Below are 26575 nucleotides of genomic sequence, written 5' to 3'. Positions count from 1 at the left end.
CTGTACAGATAATAATATCGCACTGTTGATCATGTGTGTAACATTTTAAATTGCCAGAAGTAGCCAAAACAATGCTATCTGTTTGTTTAAAATTTGTACCATATAGACACTTACTGATTGTCTGATGACAAAAACTGACACAGTTCAAGTCTACAAAACGAATGCTCCAAACAAAGATGACCAGAAAGCACTTAAAACCAGTTACAGCACTGCCACACTTGTGTAATATGAAAAAAATAGCACTTGCACTCATTTCGGTACTTTAACTAGTATATAAAGATTTCTCCTCTTTGTATGTGTAGACTAACCTGCTACTATCCACAGGTCTACCAGGAGAATGTCTATGTTGGCAAACAAGAGTTCATCTCTTTTAAGAAAGTTCTCAGAGAGATGGGACCTGGCTACAATGATGTTGAGCTAGTCTCCTTCCACTCTACATCTAAAGGATATGTAGGGGAGTGAGTGACTGTGTGTTGTGATATGTGCGTGGGTGGTTGTGTCACTGTGTCCAGGATTGTGGTTACATGACTACATGTACAGGAGACCTCTCTCAAAGAGCCCCCTCTAATAAAGGACAGTTTCTGAGGTCCTTTTTCTCTCTACAATTGCACCTACTTGTAATATGGTTGTACTACCACACACACGGGATTGTTTTATTACAGTTTTTATGTTCCAATAGCAGTTCTTCAAGTTTTTGTTAGTGGTTTAAACATTCTGTTAGTAGGTGGAGCCTTCATTATTTCAACACAGATATGTGATCTTATTTGTCCTGTTGTATAGAAACTTAACTTGACAGACAAGTGTGGGCAGGGACTTTACGCAGCCTGAGGGTGTGTTATATCAAGGGGGTGTTGTGAGGGTGTGTCAATGATGTAGGTGTGGTATCCGAGGAGGCTACATGGAGATGGTTGGAGTGGATCAACTAGTGATGGATGAGTTGGAGAAGTACATGAGTGCAAGGCTGTGTCCTAATACTACTGGACAGGTGAGATATAGTCAGGGCCGTAGCCAGGCTTTTAACTGGGTGGGTTCTTTAGATGAAAAGTGGACCTTTTCATGAATGTTTGTATCAGTGATGTGAAGTATGTTGAAGCTAGGGAGTCTAGGAACATGCTCCCCTTGAAAATAGATACTAAATTTGGTGACATTTCTGGACTTTTGCTACTAAAATGTTGCACTTTATTACTAAATTTGTGGACGTTTTTCTTCAAGAGCTCTGCCTACGGGCCTGATAGTGGTTTGTGTGAAATATATTTCTAATCCAACACCTCTATAATCCAAGAATACCGACATTGTTTGCTACCCCAGTAAGACTTTATCTCCTCATTAATCCAACATCTTCACAAATTGCAGTGGATTCAGCCAAACATCTTTGTTCCTAGTTTAGACAAATAAGTTGAGAATTTTACAATTGAGGTTCACTGATTTATATACTGAACTCCATTCAGTTACCCTAATAAACTAGCAATGAATTACTCTAATAAAATGGTCACTTTGGTTTTCTTATGATCATGAGGTGTTCAAATAAAAGTCCCCCTCATGGTAGTACATTCTGTAAGTAGTTACTACACAAATCAGTTGATTATTACAGTGTAACAGATATGCATGAGATACACTGGAACTCTCCCACCCAACCATAGCATGTTACATAGTTAGCCACATTAATTGTAGTATGGTACAGTTGTTACTATGGTTACTGTTACAGGTGTTAGTAGACTTGATGGTTAATCCCCCCAGACCAGGTGATGAATCTTATGATCTCTTTCATAAGGTGTGTAGTGTGTGCGTGTGTGTATGTGTGCGTGCATGCATACGTGTGTGCGTGCGTGCATGTCAACATTGTTTGCATGCACAACTTTCAATGTTTGTAGTTCCAAGTTAAAATGTTGTGTATTGTTCCATTGTTATTATTGTACCCTGTAAAGTAGTTGACTGAGAAGGTCAGTCATATGTCATAATCCTTGGTGATGTAAGCAAACCCGGTGCACAATTTTGAGACTTACATGTTTATTTATAGGTACATAGGCGGAAAAGGGGGGGCAGGCTAGGAGGCTGAAGCCTCCCCCCTTGGTGTGTGGAGGGGGGCTAATCCCCCCTCGGAATGATACCTCGCCAAAATTATCCTTCTTGGAGTGGTGCTGAAAACTGAAGAAGATTGATATAATCTAATAGAACTCTCAAATACATTCCCTAATAGAACAGTCAAAACGCTTCATAAAATTGTGTTCCTAAAAGTAGTAGTCTAAATATGGAAACAAAATGCTTACAGTGGGAATCAAACCACTGACCTCTTGTGTTGTAAAGTCTTAATAAATAACAATTAATGAGTTAACACCAGCGGTTAAAATAAATAAATTACATGTAGTAGCTAAACCAGCTTTACTTGAGAGTTGTTGTGTTACCAAAAGGCTCTTCTGTACTGCTTATAATATTATTATATACTGTATATTAACCTGTAGCTAGTCAACATTGCCAAAAGAGTACTGTATAGAGGGAAACTGGTGAATTTGGCGATTTACTGCAAATTCGCCGAAATTTAACCCGCCAATTACTCATAGCACCTGATCTTTATAGCTAAACAGTGAGCTTGAATTTACCAGTTTATTTTGCCTAATGCAATTTAGCTTGCTATTCGCCAAAGTTTTCCTCTATAGGGTATTGTTAACTGTAAGTAGCTCGTTGTAAATATAAAAGTTGTGTGTTTCAGTTGAAATGCTTTAGACTGTACCTATAAATTATTTCTGGTGAATTTTCTGACATTTTAAAAGCTAAAATAATGGCTATAGTTTCTGGGGGCTCCCCCCCCCCCCCCCCCCCCCCCTGCTGCCAGAGATTCTACCGGTATACTCTAATCAGTCCCCCTCATGTGTGACCAACCTCTTTCAGCCAGCAATGTACACTGAACAATAGCTAGGTGTTGTGTAGGAAGTTCACTATTGTGTGTTGTGTTTAGGAACGCTCCAATATTTTAGCATCATTGAAGAAAAGAGCAGAGATGATCAGTATCAAATTCAACAAGATCCCCGGCATGTACTGTAACATCATACAGGGATCAATGTATGCCTTCCCTAGGATCCATCTTCCTGAGAGAGCCATTACTAAGGCAGAGGTGTGTGCATACTTTAGCATCATCACTTGAGTGTCATTATATGGTTGTGTGTTCCTTTTGCCACTTATTAATGTCCTCAACATGAGGTATTGAGGTTAGGCACTTTGTTACCATGACAACTTGTTTTGTAGGCTAAAGATCTTCATCCCGATGAGTACTACTGCTTGAAACTATTAGAGGAAACAGGAATATCATTTGTGCCAGGTAGTGGGTTTGGACAAGTAGAGGGAACATATCATCTAAGGTGAGCAAAAGGGGGTGTGGCTTATAACATCATGTTAACGTGGCTCCTGTTGCTAGAACAACCATATTAGCTGATGAGGCAACTACAGATGACATGATGGATCGAGTGGAAAGATTTCACATGAAATTCCTTGCAGAACATTCTTGAAATGATCAGCTGATTATATTAAAAATATATTTATTGCAATTGTACTCTGTTCGAATTTATCGCCTTATAAAGATCTTATATTTTTACCATATGTTATAATAAGAGTTTAAAAAGTGGAAGTGTAAATTCTCTTTTCTAATAAAGTAGGATGAATAATTGATACTTTCCTTGCTAAGTATACCAGCATGTGATTTGGCTCAAAACCTGTTGAATGTAACATACAGTGGAGCCTCATAACAACCTCTCTGAATTAAGGACAAAATAGAAACCCCCCAAAATTAACCAGGTCTGGTCAATACATTTTTTACCTCCGGAAGACTATTAAAAAGTGGCCAGTGTATCCATATTTTTGTTAGTTTGCTAGTCGTCAAGTACAAATAGTATAGCAGCACAACCAAAAGTCGTGCACTTTTTCATAAAACTATGAAACTTTCCACATAAATAGCTAGTAGTCCTCAATACAGGTATCTTTTAGATATAGTGCCATTGCTGATGTGACCTTTACTGCCATTTTTGTGCAGAAAACTGATCATTTTTGTCTTTAACTCCCTGAGGCAGTAATCAATTTGTTAAAACATGGTGTCAAACAATTTGTCCCTTTTGTATCGATCCTATTGGTAGTATCGATATCAGCTTAACGCGTAAAATTAGAGCACATCATTTCATATACGGTAGGAGTGATTCCTCAATTAGAGCACTGGTGAACGCGAACTACTAAGATGCTTATCAAAGTAAAGGTAAGGGGAGTGATATTTCGTTGTTTTGTGTGAGTTGCCATCGTTTTGTATAACGATTGTCAGCATTACGTGTTGTAATTTTTTCCATTCTGCAGACTCTCACTGGCAAAGAGATAGAGATTGATATTGAACCAACGGACAAGGTATGCGTACACTGGTATACCATATTACTGGCCACTCCAAGTAAATTCTCTGTTTCCTTCCACCGCCCGCATCCACTACTGGACATGTTGCCCATGAAAATCCAATGAAAAAAAAAGTTCAATCTTTGAAAAACAAAGTTTTCATTGGGTGGTCCCAATGAAATTTTATTTTCATAGCATTTTAATTGGGAAAATTAATGAAAAATTACCACTGAGAACTCTGTGAAATGCTGTTCATTGGTAACTTTTCATTAATTTGTCTATTAATACGCTACCGTGTATACAAGCAAGGGGTTCTAATACTTTAACCAGCTGCACAAGTTCAGTATATGGTTGTGACCTGACCCTTTTGTATAGCAAGTATTGCCAAACTCCTCAAATCATAAACTGCATAAAAACGTATGGCCATGTCAATTGTCCCACCTTTTTGTACAACATATATACAAATTTTTGAGGTATGTAATTTTCACAGATTGGAATTTCAGGATTTTGTGATTTAATTTCTTGGATTACTTGTGCTATCTGATATTTAGTAGTCATGGTAATCATTAATTTTTGAGGATGAAAAATTTACAGACGAATATGGAACTATGAATCTGCGAAAATTATGTCCCATCATGGGCCCAAGTGATTTGCCTGATATGTACACCTCAGCCCAAGGGCCATCAGGCCTGAGGGCATGGGTGTACATATCAGGCAAATCACAAGGGCACATGATACAACTGATATGTACCATACAGGCTAATAGCATGCTGTGGTGGGCGACTAATCACCCAAGCCAATACGAGGCAACCAGCTGGATTTATTATATAGATAGTCTTGTACAATTCGATTATGGGTCAGCAGCAAGTAGTAACATTGCAGTAAAGTTTGTTAACAAAAACAGGTAAATCCTATGGATATCACGGAAACACTCAAATTAGCAATTTTACAAGTGTTTTGAAGTTGCTACAACGCTTACACCCTGTTTACAAAGTTATCTAAACATCCAGAAGGGTAAGCTTTGCTGTAGAGTGGTTACCTCATAATATACAAAAAGTGGGCGCGGTACGTAATCAAACACACAGACATGCACTTGTAAATTATCCACGACACTAGTTCTCACCTGAAACTTCCGTTTGCCAACTCATAGGGTGGTAAGGGTGTCTGTCTGAGTATTGTAGGATGCAGTCGGGTACATGCTTTTCATCACTTGAGCAATAATAAACTCCCACAATCGAATGCTGCCAGGATTCTTATAAAAACAAACAACATTACCTCATCAGATATCAATGCCACGGTACATTTAAGTTAAATGTACCATGGCAAGCCAGGGTTTATGAGATATGTACCCTGAAATTTTCCTTTGAAATTAGATGGTTTCATGGTACATATACTTACTTACAAACTCTTGAGAAAGAACAAGCCCTGTTTCCAATGCATGTAACTGCTGTTCACCTACCAAATATATCTTTTGGAAATCCCTAGGGTTTGCCTTACTTGGGATAAGTGAAGTATTGTTATGGTGTACTATTGAAGTGTATATGTCATCAATTGATGATGTGATGCTGTTAGGTGGAAAGAATCAAAGAGAGGGTGGAGGAGAAGGAAGGAATACCATCACCTCAACAGAGATTGATATTTAGCGGGAAACAAATGTAACCTAATATTAGCAAAGGGTATGACATGAGTTGGAATATTGCAGTTTCACTGATAAGACTCTGACTAGCCTATGGTGGGATAGTAGCTATTTCACCAGTCCTACAGGCTGTAGATCATATATTATAGGAATCCAATTTGCTTGTGTTCTGTGTATCCATTCATAAAACTCTTGTTCAATATTATAGACAATTTTCATGACACTTGTGCTAGCTAGCACAGCTTTGGAAAGAGTAGGTTTGCAACAGTTGGCTAATCACCATTTAACATCACACTACAGACCGAAACCATTGTATCTTTCAAAAAAAAAAAAAACCTAATTTTAACCTTATTTCTGGCACTGATCATTTGCTACACTATGATCAGGTGCTGATACTTAGTGAAGTATTTAGGTTATGCAAGGGGCGTTCCCGCATTACGTGAATGTGACGACAACGGTGTGTAAAAATTCTTGGAAGACATTTTGAGTGGAGTCGCGATGTCTGTGCAGTATTCGAAGAACTGAAAAAAGAGCAAGCTAAAAGAAGGTATGAAGAAAAGCTGAAGTCGTGCGGATGTTTAAAGGATCCTTATTGTTATCTAGAAAGTAAGAGAAGTGTCACCAATACGATAGAATGGACGGAATGGCCTGATGTCACTTATGCCAAAGTGTACGACTACTTAATACTCACTGTGAGCTTCTACACCTGTGACCAGCTCAAAGCAAAGAAGAGTTTAGATGGCTACAATTCTTTTGTAAATGGTTGGGTAAATGGTGTCACAGTTTTGAAAGTTGATAACAGCAGTATTAACTACTTGTTCCTGTCAACTGTTAAGCATTCACAGAGTGTATCTTTACCTTCTTTACGAGTATGGGTGATCACTAAATCAGATGGAGAGGTAATCACTGCACATTGCACCTGCATGGCAGGGCTGGATGAGGTGTGTTCACATGTAGCTGCAGTACTGTTTGCTGCTGAAGCTAACTCGTTGACTAAATTGCAGTTCAGTTCAACGTCACTGCCATGTTCATGGCTACCTCCAACATTTCGTTCTGTTAATTTTTCAGAAATTATTGGCATTGATTTTTCAACACCGCAGCATAAGAGGAAACTATCAACCATTGGAAAATCCTGCAGCTTCTGGGGGGTTACACCCCCAGACCCCCCCCTGAAATTCTACTTTATATTACAGCCATACAACAATATTCATGCTGTTCCCTACTTGGCCCCCCCTGTAGGTCAGGTCTAGAATCGCCACTGGGCTACACTAGAAAGTGTTAGGTTGTAGGAGCTGGTCCGTTTACATGTCTGCTTTTTTCTAATCCGTTTAGTCACGTCCTTAACACTCCAATACAATTAGCCACTACTCACTTTTCACAATCTGTTGTATCTTTCTCAAACACAGTTCAGTTAAACTGAGTACTCCACCCAAATCAGTCAGAGACAGGTCAGACACTGCCAATACACTATCTTCATCTTCAAACAGGTTACAAATTGGTCTGAATAACTCATCTCTCCTTTTCTGTGCCTTTCGTTTCTCCTTCTTTGACTGAGCTGCTTTCTTCCTCATTGCTTCTGGTGGCCCTACCCTGCTAGTTGGTGATAACTGGTGGACGTGTCATCAGGGCTGAGGGGAGATTCTGGAGCTGAATAAACCCCTTCTCCGCTATTGGTCAAATCTTGTTCTAATATCTGTGTATCGTCAACTTGATTCTTCTCTCGTTTCTTTTTCTCCTTCCCTCATCTCACCAAATTCCCAGGATATCATCCTCCTGCGTCCTCCTGTAACTGATTGGAGCAAGCAGATCTGATGCCGCGCGCCCTTTTCCTCATTAGTGGGCGGTGCCAGGCAAGACCATGCGGCGGAGGGTGGGCATGGCTGCATGGCGTGGCGTAGTGTTCATTTTTAGGGTGTGTGGTTAACCCATTGTGTGAAAATAATGGCAGGGTTGGTGTGTGCTAGTAGACACAGAATGTCCAGGGCGCTCGTCTTGTGTTCTCGAGTGTGTTCAGCGCACCAACAGATTAGAGGATTGCGACATTACAACTCTGAAGACGGTGGATCCTCGGGCAAATCGCTCACATTGTCCACCATGAATCAAAATGTCAGAAACATGCGCTATGAAGTGAGAGGCGGAGTTGCCCAAAGAGCAGATGAGATCGAAGAGGTAAGAAGTACAGGAGAGAAATTTGTGTGAAGCCATACATTTAACAATGTACTAACTGTTATGCACAGGGGCCTCCTGTCCGGGGGTTTTGCTGTTTCTATGCTGGCGGTCCATGCGGTGTTTTTGTAGGTCTGTAGGTTTAGCTGCTTTTTCTTTTTTCTGCTTTTTGTCATTTATAAATTAAATTAGGTTTAACTTCTAGCTAGAGATCGAGGAGTATGAGAGTGCCATTAGGGCCGAAATTAGTCTCGCGGCGCCCAACCCTAAAAAAGTGGGTCTGGTGAAACTGTGTACAAAAAGTTTGAGCTCTGGAATGTTTATTGGATGACGTTTTACTTGTTACGTAAGTGCACTGTTTACGTCACAACATCCATTCAACCAGATCCGCTTACAGCAACACCAAACTAATAGCGCTACATTATTTATTCAACATTAATACGAACCCAACAGAATTGTATGGCTGTTTTCTCAATGAGTTTAAGCGGCAGAGTCACCGGATGTAATTAACCGTAAGCTGCAAATCTTTTGAAATGTATGCATTACATAATCAATTTGAAATGGAGCGATCTGATTGGAGCTTCCAACATTCCGGCAGCGCCAGACTTTTGTATACAGTTTCACCAGACCCACTTTTAGGGTTGGGCGCCGCGAGACTAGGCTGGAATAAAAAAAAATTATATATATATGTACTAACTGTTATGCACCTATCAATAAATATTCATAATCTATTATATCCCCTTATGGACAACAGTGAGAGATAGTGGGAATTTGACTTCCAAAATCAAATACCCCACCCTTGAGGTGGTAAACTATCAGGAGGTACATATAACCTCTAACACGAGGGGTCCGGAGAAATCTCGTACGCTGTTGTAGAAATTAAATCAAGCCTGTAACCTTGTGTTTTTCTGTAAATTAGATAGCTTTTTCCCGTAAACTATAATTTATGTGGGCAGAAATTAGTACAAATCAACTTGGAAATCAGGAAATCTTGTATGCAATTTTCAAAGTTTCAGACCCGTCGCTGTAAGGTCAATAGTCAAGCTAGTACATTTGGTGATTTATCAGATCAAATCTCCGGGGACAGGAGTGGTGGGGTTTAACAACTTGTATTATCATGTATCCCTTACCCACTGTGTGTTTTCACTGATACCTGCTGAAGTGGCCTTGTTAGAGAAGTCGATCACGTGGCTCGCCCCTTTACAAAAAGAAAAGGTATGGCAAAATACAGATACTAAATCATTTCTACTGCATAGCCACTTAATGCATGAAATGATACGGGATCTGTATTTCACCAGTGTCTTACTTTTTTGTGAAGGCACCTGATTCTATAAGATCATGGACAAGGTGTCAAGATGTCCTGATTATCAAGGTGTCCTTATTAGTAAGGTGTCCTGATTTCAGGGATCATGAATAAGCATATAAAGGGTCCACAATCGTATCCTTTATGAAAATGGTTCCAGTGTAGTCTTATTATCAATAATACAATGGTTTCTTCATAGATATTAAAGAAACCATTCTCAAAGGTGATAAAGGCTAATATTGGTAATCCTCATGCCATGGGTCAGGTACCCATAACATTCTTCAGACAGGTAAGGTATTAGTGTGATGTGTGTTGCTATAGTAACAGCAATATCGGCAGGTGTTAGCATTATGTGCTGATCCAGACCTGATTGAACATGCCCCATACCCCAGTGACGTGAAGGAGAGAGCTAGACATATTCTAGAGAATTGTTTAAGTGGACACGGAATTGGTGAGTGTATCACACTGCTGGGGATGAGGGACAGAAAGACCGTGTGGAAAATGTCCCATTGAAATAGAGTAAAATTAAATGTAGAGTAAAAATTTCCAATCAAAGCAAACTGTGTTCTGCCAAATGTTAGATTAATGTCATTTCTAGTACCATAATCAGATGGTTGACTGGTGAGGACCATTGGGTAGAGTTGTGATGTAACTACTATTTGGGGACAGTTTGTGGCTACATTAGTTGGAGACCTGTTTGCTAAATTGTCTATTATGACATCAGTACAATCCTATATCTCTACCATTAGCACATATTTATCGAATCACGCATTGTGGTTGTTGGCGGTATTAAATATTCATCGAATTACATTTAGTAGATGTTGGTGGTGTTGACATTGTATATATATATATATTTGGCAGGTGGTCAGGTTGTTTCATCACGTGATCCGGTGCACGTGATCCCCTCTCAGCGCAGGTCAGTGACAGGCGAGTAGCTGCTATTACATTTTTCGAGCCTTTGTTGTAATCTGTATGGCTCAATGTAGGATTTTTGGCCCCTGCAGCTAACTCGAGCCTATCTGAGTGAGAGTTCCATAGCCCAAAGAAAGCCCATAATGGGGTAGCAGGGGTTCTATTAAGTAGCTAGTTGGAGTAATTTAAACCTTGCCAAAATGATCATCTTGTTTGAGCTTGGTTTTCCTGTCGCCCAAATGAGGTCTTGTCGCCCTTGATAGGCGCTGTTAAGCGTTAGCACGTGTGCCTGCCTGTTCATGGCTACCTGGCCACCTCCATGTGAACCGTGCTAGCAGCGCGGTTAGGAGCTGCAAACAGCTACTGGTTGTTGATACTGGCCGGCATAGAAAGGAACATGTTTCAAAATGTTTAGTGAGTGATGTTGTATCAGTGCCACACCCTGATCTGGCAAGCAGTCAGCTGTCAGACTACGGCAGCTTCATTGATACTTGGCTACATGACACTACAGTATAGTACCGTGGCCTTTGTTTGATTGAAGTTTTTTTTTGGTCATAGTTTTGACTTATGAATTATGCTAAGACTGCTATTGGTGTGCCACCAGCTAGCATGTTGCCAAGTTGGCAGTATTGGTAGCGGTAGTTATAACTTGTTAATCTATAATATACGTGTGTATGCAAGTGCATTTTAGTGGCTGCACGGCCTGTTGGATTTTAGCATTGTAGTCACGTGCTGACCTAGCTGATGTGCAGCTGCACTATGTCCCCAGCTCACAGTGCAGTCGTAGTGAGTAATATTGGCTCACCTACTTGTGCACTCTTGACACAATCATAATTGATGTGTTCCCCGTATCCAGAGAGTTGAGACACAGCTCAGTCTGACGTGTCTATGTGTCACTAATCTGATACTGCTTAGAGCAATCTCACATCTCTATTCATAGTGTAGGCATCTGTGTTAAACGTGCCTGGTGTGATTTCGATAAGACCAGTGTGTGATACAGCTGGCATGTGGTAATGATAGAATAGCTTAGTACGACTTTGTCTAGTTGCCTGAAGTAGTGCTACCAGATCAATGAGTCCTCACTCACTTGCTTTGTCACCATAGCTGTTGGCACTAGGCCTTTATGATTAGTGTGGGTGAAGAGGAGTCTTAGAGTACATGGCTGTACATGCTAGGCATGTAAAATTTTGCAGAGACCAAAGCCCAACCTCGTGTGATTGCTATGAAACTGTAATGTGCAATTGTACTACACTACTGACATAGCTGTCTCACCCACTGTGACTGATACTGAGTAATAGTGACGGAATCAGGTGATAAAGCTCATGACTGTCCTGTGCTGTTAATATCTGTAAGATGGTGCAGGTACTAATAATACAACTGATATGTAGCCTCGATCATGAGATGGTCAGGAGTATCAAAATAGTCCTATCCTAGCATGGCTGTTACATCTGCAACTAATGCATCAGGTGTTTTCAGTATGTAACTGTGTTGTTGAAATTCCTGACACTTCCACTGCACATGATTGCCTCAAGTGTTAGCAATATATCTTATGTGTGGGTGTAGAGTCATGGCACAGCCAGGTGTCACATCTACTACAATTGATGCAGTCAGATGTAACAATATAACTGGTATATAACTAGTAGTGTAGCTGTCGTGTCCACTGAAGTTGGTGCAGTCAGGTGATGATGTGTGGCTGCGCTGGTGATGTTTTCTGCTACCTCCATTGTAATTGATATAGTCCGATGCTAACAGTATATACTGTACAGTGCTACTGGTGTAGCTGTCCTGTCCACTGTAGCTGATCGTGATGCAGTTAGGTGATGATATAGCTGTTGTGTGGCTGCACTGCTGATGTTTCTGTCACCTCCGCTGTGACATGTTTCTGTGCTAACAATATAGCTGATGTGGCTGTGGCTACAGTGTATGGTAATAATGTATAGCAGTACTATGGCTGTCTCATTTAATTCTATTTTTACCACTGATGTAGTTGGAAGCTAACAATATAATGACTGTACAGTGTTGTTGACGTAGCAATCACCTCAACTACAGCTGATGCATGCAATGTAGCTGTTGTGTAAATGTGTGATGACAAGAGGTCACGTTCACTGTGATTGATGGTCAGGTAGCTGATGTGTAACTGTACTGTGATACCAACATAGCTATCACATTAATTTTACTAGACTTGATGTACCCAGGTACTCTTTCTTGACTGAAGAGTACTACCAGCAGTGTCACGTTTACTGCAGTCAGGAGTTACCTGCATTGCTCAAGTGTGACTGTACTGAGTTACCAGAGTATCTGTCCCGTATTTACTGTGATAATTATTGATGCAGTCAGGCACATGTATAGTTGATGTGCGACTGCAATGTATAGTTGCTCTATTTAGTGCAGCAGGTACTGCCGATCGACATTGCTGATGTGTGACTATTAGCCACCAACTTGCATGTCACTTTCTTCTTTTTTTTTTTTTTTTTTTTTTTTTTTTTTTTTTTTTTGCGGTTGATATCGTCAGGTGTTACTCGTATTACAAATGCTACTGGTGTAGCTCATGTTTGGGTGCTACTGACACAACTCATGTTACAAGTGCTACCGACATAGCTCATGATTATGTTTGTGCATCGTTCATGTTTGAGGGCTACCAGTGTAGCCCATGTTTGAGTGCTACAGATGCAGCCCACGTTTACTGATGTAGCTCATGCTTGAGTGCTAATGACATAGCTCATGTTCGAGTATTACTGGCGTAGCTCGTGTGTGAGTGCTACTGACATCAATCATGTTTGAGTGCTGCTAACTTACCTCATCTGAGTGTTACTGACATTGCTCATGTATGGCTGCTACTAACGTAGCTCATGTCTGGGTGCTACTGATGTAGCTCATGTTTGAGTGCTACTAACTTACCTCATTTGAGTGCTACAGACATATATAGCTCATGTCTGGGTGCTATTGACTTAGCTCCTGTCTGGGTACTGCCAATATAGCTCATGTCTGAGTGCTACCAACATAGTTCATGTTTGAGTATTAGCAAAGTAGCTCATGTACTGACGTTGAGCATGTTTGAGTGCTACCAACATGGCTCATGATCATATCTGAATAATGCTAATGATACAGCTAATGTTTGAGTGCTATTGACATAGCCCGTATTCGAGTGCTATCCCGACATAATATTATATAGATCATGTTTGAGTGCTACCAGCATAGCTCTGTCTGAGTGCTACTGATGTAGCTCATGTTACCAGCTTACCTCTTTTGAGTGCTACTAACATAGCTCGTGTCTGAAATTGAGTACTACTAATGTTCATAGCTCATGTTTGCGTGCTACTGATGTAGCTCATGTTTGAGTGCTACTGACGTAATTCATGTTTGAGTGTTACCGACATAGCTCATGTGTGAGTGCTAACGACGTATAATTCAGTTTGAGTGCTACTGACATAGCTCATGTTTAAGTGCTACCGACACAGCTCATACTGTAAGATGAAGCTCATGATTGAGTACCAACTTACCTTATGTGTGCTAGCAACATAGCTCATTACTGGGTACTATAGTAGCTCATCTGGTTACTAGTGATGTAGCTCATGTCTGGGTGTTACTAACATATTGAGCGCTACTGATTTAACTTGGGTTTGGGTACTAGCAACGTATATGTACATAACTCATGTTTGAGTGCTACTGACATAGCTCATGTTTGCGGCATAGCTAGTGTTTGGCTGAGTGTTACCAACATGACTCACGTTGTGATATGTAGATCATGTTTGAGTACCAACTTACCTCATTTGAGTGCTACTAATATAGCTCGTGTCTGGCTACTACTGATGTAGCTCATGTCTGAGTGCTACTGACGGCTCATGTCTGGGTGTTAATGACACAATTGAGTACTACCGATGTAACTTGAGTTTGAGTACTACTGACGACCTAGCTCATGTTTGAGTACTATTGACCTGGCTCCTGTGTGAGTGCCGCTGATGTAGCTCCTGTGTGAGTGCTACCAACATGGGTCACATTGTGAGATGTAACTCATGCTTGAGTACCAACTTACCGCATTTGAGTTCCACTAATGTAGCTCATGTCTGGGTGCTACTGACAGCTCATGTTTGGGTGTTAATGACATATTAAGTGCTACTGACAGCTCATGTCTGGGTGTTAATGACATATTGAGTGCTACCGATGTAACTTGGGCTTGAGTACTGCTGACATAGCTCATGTATGAGTGATGTAGCTCATGTGTGCGTGCTACCAGTGTGGCTCGTGATCACATTGTGAGATGTAGCTCATGTGTCAGTACCAACTTACCTCATTTGAGTGCTACTAACTTAGCTCATGTATGGCTACAACTAATGTAGCACATGTCTGAGTGCTACTGACAGCTCATGTGTGGGTATTAATGACATACTGAGTGCTACTGACAGCTCATGTCTGGGTGTTAATGACATACTGCGTGCTACCGATGTAACTCAGGTTTGAGTACTATTGACGTAGCTCATGTTTGAGTACTATTGACATAGCTCGTGTTTGAGTACTATTGACATAGCTCCTGTGTGAGTACTACCAATGTAGCTCATGGGCGAGTGCTACTGACGTCACTGATGTTTGAGTACTACCAATGTAGCTTGTGGGTGAGTGCTACTGACGTAGCTGATGTTTGAGTGCTACCGACGTAGTTGTGTTTAAGTGCTACTGATGTAGCTGATATTTTGAGTGCTACCGATGTAGCTGATATTTTGAGTGCTACTGATGTAGCTGATATTTTGAGTGCTACCGATGTAGCTGATGTTTGAGTACTACTGACATAGCTGATGTATGAGTGCTACCGAAGTAGCTGATGTTTGAGTGCTACCGATGTAGTTGATGTTTAAGTGCTACTGGTGTAGCTGATGTTTGAGTGCTACCAACATAGCTGTTTTGAGTGCTACTGACGTAGGTGATGTTTGAGTGCTACTGACGTAGGTGATGTTTGAGTGCTACCGATGTAGGTGATGTTTGAGTGCTACCGATGTAGGTGATGTTTGAGTGCTACTGACGTAGGTGATGTTTGAGTGCTACTGACGTAGGTGATGTTTGAGTGCTACCGACGTAGGTGATGTTTGAGTGCTACCGACGTAGGTGATGTTTGAGTGCTACCGATGTAGGTGATGTTTGAGTGCTACTGACGTAGCTGATGTATGAGTGCTGCCGAAGTAGCTGATGTTTGAGTGCTACCGATGTAGTTGATGTTTAAGTGCGAGTGCTACCGACGTAGTTGATGTTTGTTTGAGTGCTACCGACGTAGTTGATGTTTGTTTGAGTGCTACCGAAGTAGATGATGTTTGAGTGCTACCGATGTAGGTGATGTTTGAGTGTTACTGACGTAGCTGATGTATGAGTGCTACCGAAGTAGCTGATGTTTGAGTGCTACCGATGTAGTTGATGTTTAAGTGCTACCGGTGTAGCTGATGTTTGAGTGCTACCGACGTAGTTGATGTTTGTTTGAGTGCTACCGAAGTAGATGATGTTTGAGTGCTACCGATGTAGGTGATGTTTGAGTGTTACTGACGTAGCTGATGTATGAGTGCTACCGAAGTAGCTGATGTTTGAGTGCTACCGATGTAGTTGATGTTTAAGTGCTACCGGTGTAGCTGATGTTTGAGTGCTACCGACGTAGGTGATGTTTGAGTGCTACCGACGTAGGTGATGTTTGAGTGCTACCGACGTAGGTGATGTTTGAGTGCTACCGACGTAGGTGATGTTTGAGTGCTACCGACGTAGGTGATGTTTGAGTGCTACCGACGTAGGTGATGTTTGAGTGCTACCGACGTAGGTGATGTTTGAGTGCTACCGACGTAGGTGATGTTTGAGTGCTACCGACGTAGGTGATGTTTGAGTGCTACCGACGTAGGTGATGTTTGAGTGCTACCGACGTAGGTGATGTTTGAGTGCTACCGACGTAGGTGATGTTTGAGTGCTACCGACGTAGGTGATGTTTGAGTGCTACCGACGTAGGTGATGTTTGAGTGCTACCGACGTAGGTGATGTTTGAGTGCTACCGATGTAGGTGATGTTTGTTTGAGTGCTACCGACGTAGTTGATGTTTGTTTGAGTGCTACCGACGTATGTTTGAGTGCTACCGAAGTAGATGATGTTTGTTTGAGTGCTACCGACGTAGGTGATGTTTGTTTGAGTGCTACCGACGTAGGTGATGTTTGAGTGTTACCGACGTAGATGATGTGTAAGTGCTACCGCTGTAGCTGATGTCTGAGTACTACCAACGTAGCTGATGTTTTCAGTGCTACCGATGTAGCTGATGTTTGAGTGCTACTGACATAGCTGATGTATGAGTGCTACCAATGTAGCTCATGTTGAGTGCTACTGATGTAGCTGCCCATTTACCTGTCCCCAACTGAACCAGGCCTAGCTATCATCCCCCCTCCTAGGGGCTAGACTTAAAATGTGGAATCCATCCAGTTAAATTTGTGCTAAACTAATCCATAAATTCCTTTTAAAAGAAAACCCAGCAACCTTACCCTAAAAGGCCAGGTACCGTCTACGCTTACTCCAGGATTTACTATATTTCACTTCCTTCCGTGTGAAGGGAGGAGAGTGGGTAACTGGCCCTGACTGGTTTGTGGGGACTTCTGGTGGTAAGTGATAACTCACCCGGTGAGACGATAATGGAGAATTTACTGATAGAATCAGTTATGTTGATCTGTGTGTGCCAGCACGGCTAGAGCGCTATTGATCAAACTAGTACCGGAAACTTGCTTGAAGTTCTTCATGGTCACAATCTGACGGTTACCACTGTGGTTCGCGGGGTAACAGTAGAAGTTGATACTCTACTAGTCATCAGGATATCGTTCCGTTTGAGGTAGAAATGAGATGTCATTGTTCTCCGTCTCGCACTTTTACGCACGACGAGTTGAAGTTCGATCACACGAGCCAACAAATGGAGCCTTCTGCATCACGTGTGTGATTGGCTGGAGGCGTGCGTGATTCTTTTGTGCTAACGACGGTTAAGCTATTAACCTCCATTTAGTATGTGTTGACATGGTAACCATATCACTTAGTGTATATTATTGTTCTGGTGATGTGTTATTACCAGAAATGACATCATAAAAGATGTGATGTAGTTATTCATTACTATGGTGATAATTAATCCACAAAATGTTAATATCTTACTGACCCACTAATTGCAGGATGGTATCACCTGGATAATTGTAACATGTTCAAATGTAGTCAGTGTAAGGTCATCATTATGATGAACTATGTCATAACCTAATGATGACTATATCTCACTACAGGTGCCTACACTGGCTCAGTTGGTGTGGTCGAGTTCAGGAAAGATGTAGCAAGGTTTATTGAGGAGAGAGATGGCTACCCTGCTGACTACGAGAATATCTATCTCACTAATGGAGCCAGTGATGGGATAAGGGTGTGTGTATGTATAGTGTAAGAGAGAGAGTGTGTGTGTGTGTGTGTGTGTGTGTGTGTGTGTGTGTGTGTGTGTGTGTGTGTGTGTGTGTGTGTGTGTGTGTGTGTGTGTGTGTGCATACATGCCTAGTATTATTGTGATGTTGTGTGTAGCCTTGCTATTGTTTCATTTGAGGACAGGATCTGCTACACATTAGGTTGTCTGTACATTTCCTCAACTTCTGTGGTGGCTGTTGATTGGTCCAACTTCATCACAGTATACTTGTTAACAAGTGATACCCTGTGGGGCTATAAGTTGAGTATGGTGTTGATAGGATGACAGAAGATAAAGTTCACACTCCTTTTTATATTAAGAACCTTGATTTGATGAATCAGTAATGAATCCGTGAGAATTCATCAACTTTTATATAACTAAGGCTCAATAAGTGAGTGTTATGTTGGGGTGTTGTATTCCCCAATGGGTTCTATGTGACCTATTGTATGGCTTTTTTGTAACTACAAAACTTTATAACAAACACTGAAACATTCTGTGATGAAATAAACAAGAGATTTGTATTCATACACATCATCTCATTGTATACCATATTTCTCAATGATGTCACCAAATCATCTAGTGTAGCTATAATGACATATTGATTGAAGTACTGAAAATTTACTATGACATTGTTGATACTCTTCTTAGCGGCCATCTGTTCATAAGGCCACCTCTATTAATAAATCTCTTTGGCCTCTGGGAAAATCCTAAACAACACTTCCAGTTGCTATATTGTTAGTTTTAGCCCTGTATCACCTGAATCACTAACCTTTGTTACAAGTTTCTTAGATAGAATCCCATTCGTTGGCGAACTTCTTTGGAGACTATCACCCTCGTCCGGGGACCTGAGCAGCCATGGAACTTTCCACCTTGACAATTTTACACAGTTGTAGAAAATCATACATGACTGCTTAGCATATGGGGCTATTTAAAAAAACTATCTGCCATCTTACTAGGCATGACGTGGCAAATCCGTTAAGCTTTATTTAAAGCCCCATGTACTAAACTATGTGGAATATATGTGGTAAATGTTTCAAAGAAGAATTATGCACATAGATCCTCTTGATATCGACGGCTTTTACTTCCTTCCCCTTTTCCCAATCACCAAAATTTATATATCAATCAACAGCTTATTCATCAAGGAGTCCATTAAACGTTATCCCATCTCCATTCATTGTAGTATGTGCATATTACGGAGGTTTGTACACGACCATTGTTTGTTGTTGTTTTTTTTGAGCCAGCATTCTGGGTTAAAGGGTTAAGGTCAACTTAATTCCCCATGTGGAGCATTTATACACTACTACACCTGTCTAAAGCAGCCACTTGTCTAAAGCAGCCACCTGTCTATTAAGACCAAAATTTTTTAACCAGTTTAGGCATGTTCTACTCAGATATAGTATTCCGTTGGATAACTCATGTTGCTGATGGTATGTGATATACCATATTTTCAAGACTTCATAATGGCTGCATAAACTTGTGATTGTTATAGTATGTTCACGTTGAGCTGAATCCTGAAAAATAGCTAAAAATTAAAAGTGGATTTTTTCTCAACAGAGTTAACATTTCAGCCAACCAGATGATTATTGGTAACAGCAAAGGTGTCAACAACAGACACGTATGGTTTGGCTCCATTACAAGTTCAGGAAAGGGCTGTATTGGACACTGTACTTATATGGCTTCCCATAGGAAATGTCTTGTGAAATTTTTGATCGGCCGTAAATATTAAGTCAAACATTTGAACAAAGATTTTGAAATATTTTTAGCGGGTCAAGCAGTACTACAAATGGAGGTATGTTCCGTTCCAAAAATGGAAGGAAATGGTGGACCTATTATCATCCACTTTTGGAAGGTTATTACGCAGAGGAAATATTACTCCAAAAGTGAATGGAAATGACACATTTTTCCTATATAGTGACTAAAATGAGTAATAATCATCCATATTTGGAGTCTTTTAGTCTTCCACTTTTGGATGATTCTGTTATCATGAAACAATCATCCATATTTGGATTGTTCTAGTCTTCCACTTTTGGATGATTCTGTTATCATGAAACAATCATCCATATTTGGAGTCTTTTAGTCTTCCTCTTTTGGGTGATTCTTTTATCATGAAACAATCATCCATATTTGGAGTCTTTTAGTCTTCCTCTTTTGGGTGATTCTTTGATCATGAAACAATCATCCAAATTCGGATACCTATAGTAAATTTGCTAGCACTGGCTTAGAAATGTTGTAGCTATTGTCATTCATGCCGGCAAAAGTAGCTGTAATGGCAAATATTCATAAAATATTATTTTGAAATGACAGTTGTGACACTGAAACTTGTGTGACCATCGATTTGGATTTCACAACTTTTTCATGCAACTTATTTTATAAAACGTCTGTAATTTCACTGTTTTTGCGTGGATATAAATTTCGCTGTTTTTTGTGTGGATATAAATTCTCCTTAGTTTTTTACAGCTTGTCTGTTTATGTGTAGATCTAAATTCTTTTTGTACGTGTGGGACTACACAGTACCAGCGTGCAAACAGATTCTCTTAACAAAATGCAAAAGATTATCGTTAGTAGTAGTGCACATATACACATAAATTATACACTTATACAATTACTGAAATTTCCTACAAATCTTTAAATTCTTGCATGCCAAAAACAGTTTGATATGAAATTTGAAATTTGGAGCCTTCATATATGCAATGTGGCCTTTGATCTTTTGCAATCCAGCATTTGCTTGTTCATTGATTTGGGAATTAAGGGATGCTAGATACTCTTGCTGATAAATGTCCATGTTATATCCACTTGAACAGCCGGTGTGTCCTCTCCAATGAAATCTATCCACCAAAAATGTAGTGTTTTGAAACATCACTGGCTCACGGTTCAGCACGTATTGATGAAGCTTACAACTGTTGTCGTAAATTATGTACTCGGGCATGCTGTGAAATCTTGTTAATATTAACTCAAATGGATGACGTGGAGACTCATGCTGTTTTAATATTTGAAAACCATAACATACACCATGGCTACAAAAGAGTGTAAAGATTCCTGGTGTTAAGACAGGATGACTTGAGGAAAACTTTCTGCAGGAGTCTCGATCTTCCTTGTGTAATTTCAAGTCTGCTGCATAATTTCGTACCCTTCGCACCAGTGGTAGGCTGGGAAAACAAGAAAAGTAGTCTTCATCCGGTGGAGACAAAAAATTATTAGGTGCTGAAACATTGTATGGTGCTAAGCACAAATCTCTTAACAGCTTGAAAAGATTACATACACTTAAAGGGATGGGCTCTGCCAACGTTAGCTTATTCAGGAAAACTGCGATAACAGGTGCACTCTTTTGCAAAAGTGCAAACTCTTTTTTTTGACCTGCCTGTCTAACGTCAATTCCTGAAATCACCTTATCAATTACTTCAATGACATCAGCCTTGCCTGCTATCTGAATCATGCCACATATGGCCGTGTTGCGAGCCAACTCAGAAAAAAATTCTCTGTAAGCATGAGGTGCTACTGTTGTTCCAGTTTCTTTATAGAGTTGATCAATGACACCGGCAAGCGCACTAGCCCCTTCGGCTCTCATCAATTTCATCATCGAGTTAAACTGTGGTAGAGTAAGATGCTTGGGAGATTTCACACACTTTCTGTCCTTTGTATAACCCGAGTACTGTAATAGTAATTCTCGTGACTTTACCGTTTTCAGTAACACTCTTTCTGAATGTCTAACTGTCACACACTGAATACTGTCAGTGGATTTAGTTTCCTGCACAGAAAGCCTACTCAGAAAGTCTTTGCGAAAACCAATGAGGGTGCCATCATACACAATGGTTTTAGGTGTATGTTCACATTGGGGACAAAGAAAGCATTCTTGATAATTAATATCTAGCAATCTGGCAAAGCAGTTCCATGCCTGACGAAGATGTTTGATTCCCACTGGGCGTGACTTGCTTAAGACTGAAAAAGTTTGTTGCATGGATCTGTGAAAAGCTATCAACGGATTTTTTCCTTCTAACATGATGTGTAAATATGTAAACAACAGCCCATAGTAAAACAGATGCTTACCATCTAAATTTAATAGCAAGTGATCACGACCGTCATATTCCTGTTTACAATTGCAATCCCCCATTGTTGGTCTGTAAAAGCAGTGTCTTTTTGACTATCATGTATTGACACAGACTCTTTATGAATAATCACGTCTTTGGTAGATATCCAAGAATTAAGCACTGGGTCATCAGAACTAAACTTATGGCCATGCTCACATTTCAGTGTTTCATTATAATTAGGAACTAACTCTTTAGGAAATTTCCACTCACCACACTCATGTGCGTCATGAATACTTTGAAGTTCAGTTGGCAGTGGGTATGGGATTAGCTGTGATGATAAGCATGTAAATTGTTGCTCCTCAATGGATTCAGCATCTTGGTCAATGTATATGTCATTTACCTCGCACCAATTGAGGAACTGTGTTACGTGTTGACAGTGATCATGGCACAAATCACAATAGAGTCTTGTGCTTTGCCTGGAGCATATTAAGCCACATTCACTGCCATCATACACAGCTACTAACAGAGGATCAGTACATATAATATCAACAGATTCATCACTATCTTGCTGGTGACATATTTCACTAGCTGACTCAAACAATTGTTCTGTTGCCAAAGCATGTACACAGTAGCTCTTTTTTTCTTCAGAGGCCCTTACACGTAGGTTGCAATCAGAAAAATCACCATGGCAGTATGAATTGCATCTCTCCTTTTGAAACTTTGAGGAATCACACGAACACAACAGTATCACAATAGATTGAGAAAGGTACAGCTTTTGAACTAAACAATAGCCTGACTTGAGATTTCCTGAACTATCGCAATCAGCAATGACATATCTTTGACTATTTGACAACTCATAATATCGGCCTGAACTTTTTAGGCTTCTGACAAAGGCAGATTGTAGTGGAAATTCACCAACCTATATAGAAAAATCAAATTAAATTTTAGTAGGAAGACCCCTCTCTTAGTTGTCCTGCATGTAGGACAGGTACTGATGATAGTAGTATTAACAAGACAGACTGTGTCAAACTCAGCAAACACACTGTGTAGAACTATCAATAACTATATAGTGTGCAAAGGCTTCAACTTATTTAACACCTATCAACAGTTCTTTATAACCAGTAATGTTGTTTTTAACTTGCCAAAAGGTGAACTTTACTTAGTGTGGCTGTACTGGTAATTTAATTATTATTTGAAGCCCTCATTGATCTGGGGACTGATAAAACCCTTTTAAAAAACAGCACTCCAGACTTCGGGTTACTTATAAAAGCCTCCAGGACCTTTTCTACAACTTTTAAGACTAAATAAAATATTTTAAGCAGAAAGTTTCTCAATTTCGCTACGTAACCACCCAACCAAAGTCACTTATTTGACCACTTTTGAATCAGTAGAATCTACCTTTCGAGAACCTAGTAGGTTCTGGGTGTGTTAAGGTCAAGTCTTGGTTCTAAAAAAAAATTGAAACACCGTTGTGAATGCTCCTGCAAAGAGTAATCTGAATGCTAGTGATAACTACTGAATGCCTCCACACAATTACCATAATGTTATAGAAGGAAGTTTAAAGGATCAAGCGGTAGTAAGGTTGCATACACACCCAAAGATGCTAGTGTACATTTAATCCTTAATTCAGAACCCTTGTGCAATTATTGTTACCTTCTTATGATCTAGTTGTAGGGACAAGCCATCATCACCATTTTCTTGTGACTTTGCTAATCTGGTTGACTATAAGAAAGAGATCATGCTTAAACTCTTAAGACTACTATAACTAACCTGTCTTTTAGTACTTAGCAGATTCCCTTTTCTCTGCTTCACTTTAACTTGGATTCCCTTTGTTGCTGCTGCCATTTCAACTACATGCACCAAAAACTAATGTCCACATAGCAGAATACTGGTCTGTGCAGCTGAGTAGACAGTTTTAATTCAAAGGTTTGTTTGTGTCAAAGACTTCAAAGAAGTGTGATTTTTGCTGTTTCAGCAACCTCAAACCCTTAAAATCTGAAGTCAGATTTTTATCAGTCATTTAGTAACAGTAAAGCTTGGATCTGAAGATGACTTCAAAAGTAGTAAATAACAATGCCAGGGATATCAAGAGAAAGTTGGATGTGATTTCTAAGAAATGCCAGGAATTGAAAGGTTTGGGAGTGGCTGTTGCTGTCGCATATTCTACCACAAAGACCAATGGTCTCTATGTTTTTGGAAATGAAAGAATTTCCAAAGTGGTGCAGAAGTACAAGGATGAGATACTCTTAGATCCAGATTGGCAAAAGGAGGAGATGGAGAGCTCTAGTAAAGTTTTGTTACCCCCTTTGCCAGATTCATTATATAGCCTAAATGGAATTACAATGAAAGCTTTAATTCAGGGCATAATGAAAGATCTCAAACTTTCATGGAATTCTGACAAGCCAGAATGGTGGCCAGATACTGTGCCATTTGTCAATGTGACACAGCCTGCTCCAGAGTTTGAAGGTTAGTTACCACAATGAAAAAAGTTTTTGATGTGTATCAACATAGGGAATTGGAGCATTGCTCTACGAGAAATAATCACAGCATGCTATACTCATCATGGACTGGATGTTCGTACATACATTCAGCCAGATGCAGAGGATACACGTGAACGTGTTCCTGTTCCTCGTGATCTCCAAATTGAAGATGATGGATCTAGAGGTCCTCAAATAGAAGACGATGAATTTAGAGATCCCCAAGATGAAGATGATGAATCTGGAGGTCAACAAATTGGTAATAATAAAACCAGACAGAGAAAAAGACCGGATTTCACACCTTTGGCTGTTAGAAAACCTAAAAGGCAAAGACACCAACCACAAAGATTGGAGTAAAAGTAAAATACTTACTTTGTAGTCTAACCTCTTTATTTCAAATAGCTGCATATGCATCTTTAAATTAATTATAATTCTAGTATATAACATAAAAGCTGCGGTACATTATGCGCTAGCAATAGACAAAGGGCTTGCACCGTAGCAATACATGTCAAGATCACTCACAACGAGATTCCTTTAAGGACTAGCTCCATCTTACCAAGTACAAAGCAAATCTGTCAGTAGCTAGGCATGTTATATCATGTATTCACAACAGGTTCTACTATGGAGGGATATTACTAATCACTGGACTGGACTGACATATTTTGGTTGTTACACATTCTGAGGTCATATTTGTTCTGTCTTTGCAAATCAAAGGCCTTCAGGGAGCCTTCTGCCCATTGCAAATCTTGGCAGAGAACTGCAGTATGAGAAAACTGCCATCTACATACACTCTTAGCTGTATGAATAGTTGATGATTAAACTTTAGGAGAGATTAGGTATAGCACAGCTTTAATACATAGTAAAACAGAACTGTAAGTTGTTCTTGGCATCGCAGCACTGCAATGGCTGTGCACTAAGGCATTTGAGTCTTGTGTAAGTACAAACAGCAATCAGAGGACTGCCTTGTGGAAAGAGGCTGCAAGCACAACAGCCCATAACACCACTAAAACAGTTGGGCATTTGTTTCCCCATAAAAACAGATACTGCACTATAGTCAATGAATGGGCTGTCACTATACAGCTGGCTTTTCTTGCTCAAATAAGCAACGTTAAACAGTGAAGAAATCAAGCCTGTAGCTGTAGCCATTGTTGAGTTACGCTTGTCTGAACGCATTAGTAAGTCAGTCAGTCAGTAGAAAATTGTGTTAAATAAGAAACTTTTAAAATTTAATATCAATTCAGTGGAAGGGATTTTTGGCGATCTGAAGACATTTTTGAGCTTGCCTATGCCTAACCAATACTGCCTAGATGTCAGAAACTAAATATTAAGGGTTTTGGGTGATATTTTGGGGCAAGAAATCCCTAGCCTTCATGATCCCTATAGTACTACTGTACTATATGAGTACTTCTTGATTACTCTGTTTTTTTTTAAATCATATGTCCAATCCCTATTCTACTTGTTTAAACTTTTATCCCCACTAAATTAAATGTTTTTCTTGTTTGTGAAGCTAGAAAATGATAGTATCAGCAGCATTTAGAGTCTTTTGTGAAGCTACCTTTTCATGCGAAGCATGAGTATAAGACAAATTTTGAAGAAAAGTTTTGGTGACCTCTGTATGTCTACTTTTGGGTTGATAAGGGGAAGGGGGGACTAGAACAATCCAGGTATGGATGATTGTTCTACGATGAAAGAATCATCCAAAACAGGAAGACTAAAATCATCCAGGTATGGATGATTGATTTACGAGAAAAGAATCATCCAAAAGTGGAAGGCTAAAACAATCCAGATGTGGATGATTGTTTTATGATGAAAGAATCATCCAAAAGTGGAAGGCTAAAACAATCCAGATATGGATGATTGTTTTATGATGAAAGAATCATCCAAAATTGGAAGACTGAAACCATCCAGTTATAGATGATTGTTTTAAGAGAAAAGAATCATCCAAAAGTGGAAGGCTAGAACAATCCAGATATGGATGATTGTTTTATGATAGAATAATCATCCAAAAGTGGAAGGTTAAAACAATCCAAATATGGATCATTATTACTCATTTTGGTCACTATATAGGGGAATGCGTCATTTCAATCCACTTTTGGAGTAATATTAAAAACCTTCCAAAAGTGGATGATAATAGGTCCACCATTTCCATCCATTTTTGGAACGGAACATATATGACAAATGAGCCAAATTTCAAGATCATGTGAAACTGCATCCATGAGTTATTAAATGTTTTTGAGGATTCAACTCAACGTGAGCATACTG

The 26575-nt window shown here is 39.9% G+C and overlaps 4 protein-coding genes across 4 annotated transcripts in view; 3 read left to right on the top strand and 1 right to left on the bottom strand.

Annotated features, from left to right (window-relative positions):
- The window catches only part of LOC136265145 (alanine aminotransferase 1-like), a 30648-nt gene extending 27029 nt beyond the window's left edge, over nt 1-3619 (top strand). Inside the window, exons 8-13 of the mRNA XM_066059953.1 lie at nt 325-458; nt 877-985; nt 1706-1771; nt 2954-3109; nt 3241-3353; nt 3410-3619. Of these exons, the coding sequence (XP_065916025.1) occupies nt 325-458; nt 877-985; nt 1706-1771; nt 2954-3109; nt 3241-3353; nt 3410-3500 (669 nt within the window). The 3' untranslated portion in view covers nt 3501-3619. The remainder of the gene's footprint in view (nt 1-324; nt 459-876; nt 986-1705; nt 1772-2953; nt 3110-3240; nt 3354-3409) is intronic.
- Nucleotides 3620-7860: 4241 nt separating this feature from the next.
- Nucleotides 7861-26575, top strand: part of LOC136264689 (alanine aminotransferase 1-like) — a 33313-nt gene continuing 14598 nt past the window's right edge. The window contains exons 1-4 of the mRNA XM_066059468.1: nt 7861-8167; nt 9667-9756; nt 9807-9918; nt 17648-17778. Of these exons, the coding sequence (XP_065915540.1) occupies nt 7940-8167; nt 9667-9756; nt 9807-9918; nt 17648-17778 (561 nt within the window). The 5' untranslated portion in view covers nt 7861-7939. The remainder of the gene's footprint in view (nt 8168-9666; nt 9757-9806; nt 9919-17647; nt 17779-26575) is intronic.
- Nucleotides 21688-25241, top strand: LOC136264693 (nuclear respiratory factor 1-like). Its single transcript, XM_066059473.1, has 2 exons — nt 21688-24302; nt 24348-25241. The coding sequence occupies exons 1-2, from the start codon at nt 23885-23887 to the stop codon at nt 24668-24670; spliced, it is 741 nt and encodes a 246-aa protein (XP_065915545.1). The 5' UTR covers nt 21688-23884; the 3' UTR covers nt 24671-25241.
- LOC136263604 (uncharacterized) lies at nt 21865-24069 on the bottom strand. Its single transcript, XM_066058229.1, has 3 exons — nt 23607-24069; nt 23490-23558; nt 21865-22755 (listed from the first exon to the last, which is right to left on the bottom strand). The coding sequence occupies exons 1-3, from the start codon at nt 23679-23681 to the stop codon at nt 21865-21867; spliced, it is 1035 nt and encodes a 344-aa protein (XP_065914301.1). The 5' UTR covers nt 23682-24069.

This window comes from Dysidea avara, chromosome 8 (assembly GCF_963678975.1).
Source record: "Dysidea avara chromosome 8, odDysAvar1.4, whole genome shotgun sequence".
Lineage (NCBI taxonomy): Eukaryota > Metazoa > Porifera > Demospongiae > Dictyoceratida > Dysideidae > Dysidea > Dysidea avara.
This window is presented reverse-complemented; position numbering and strand designations above follow the sequence as displayed.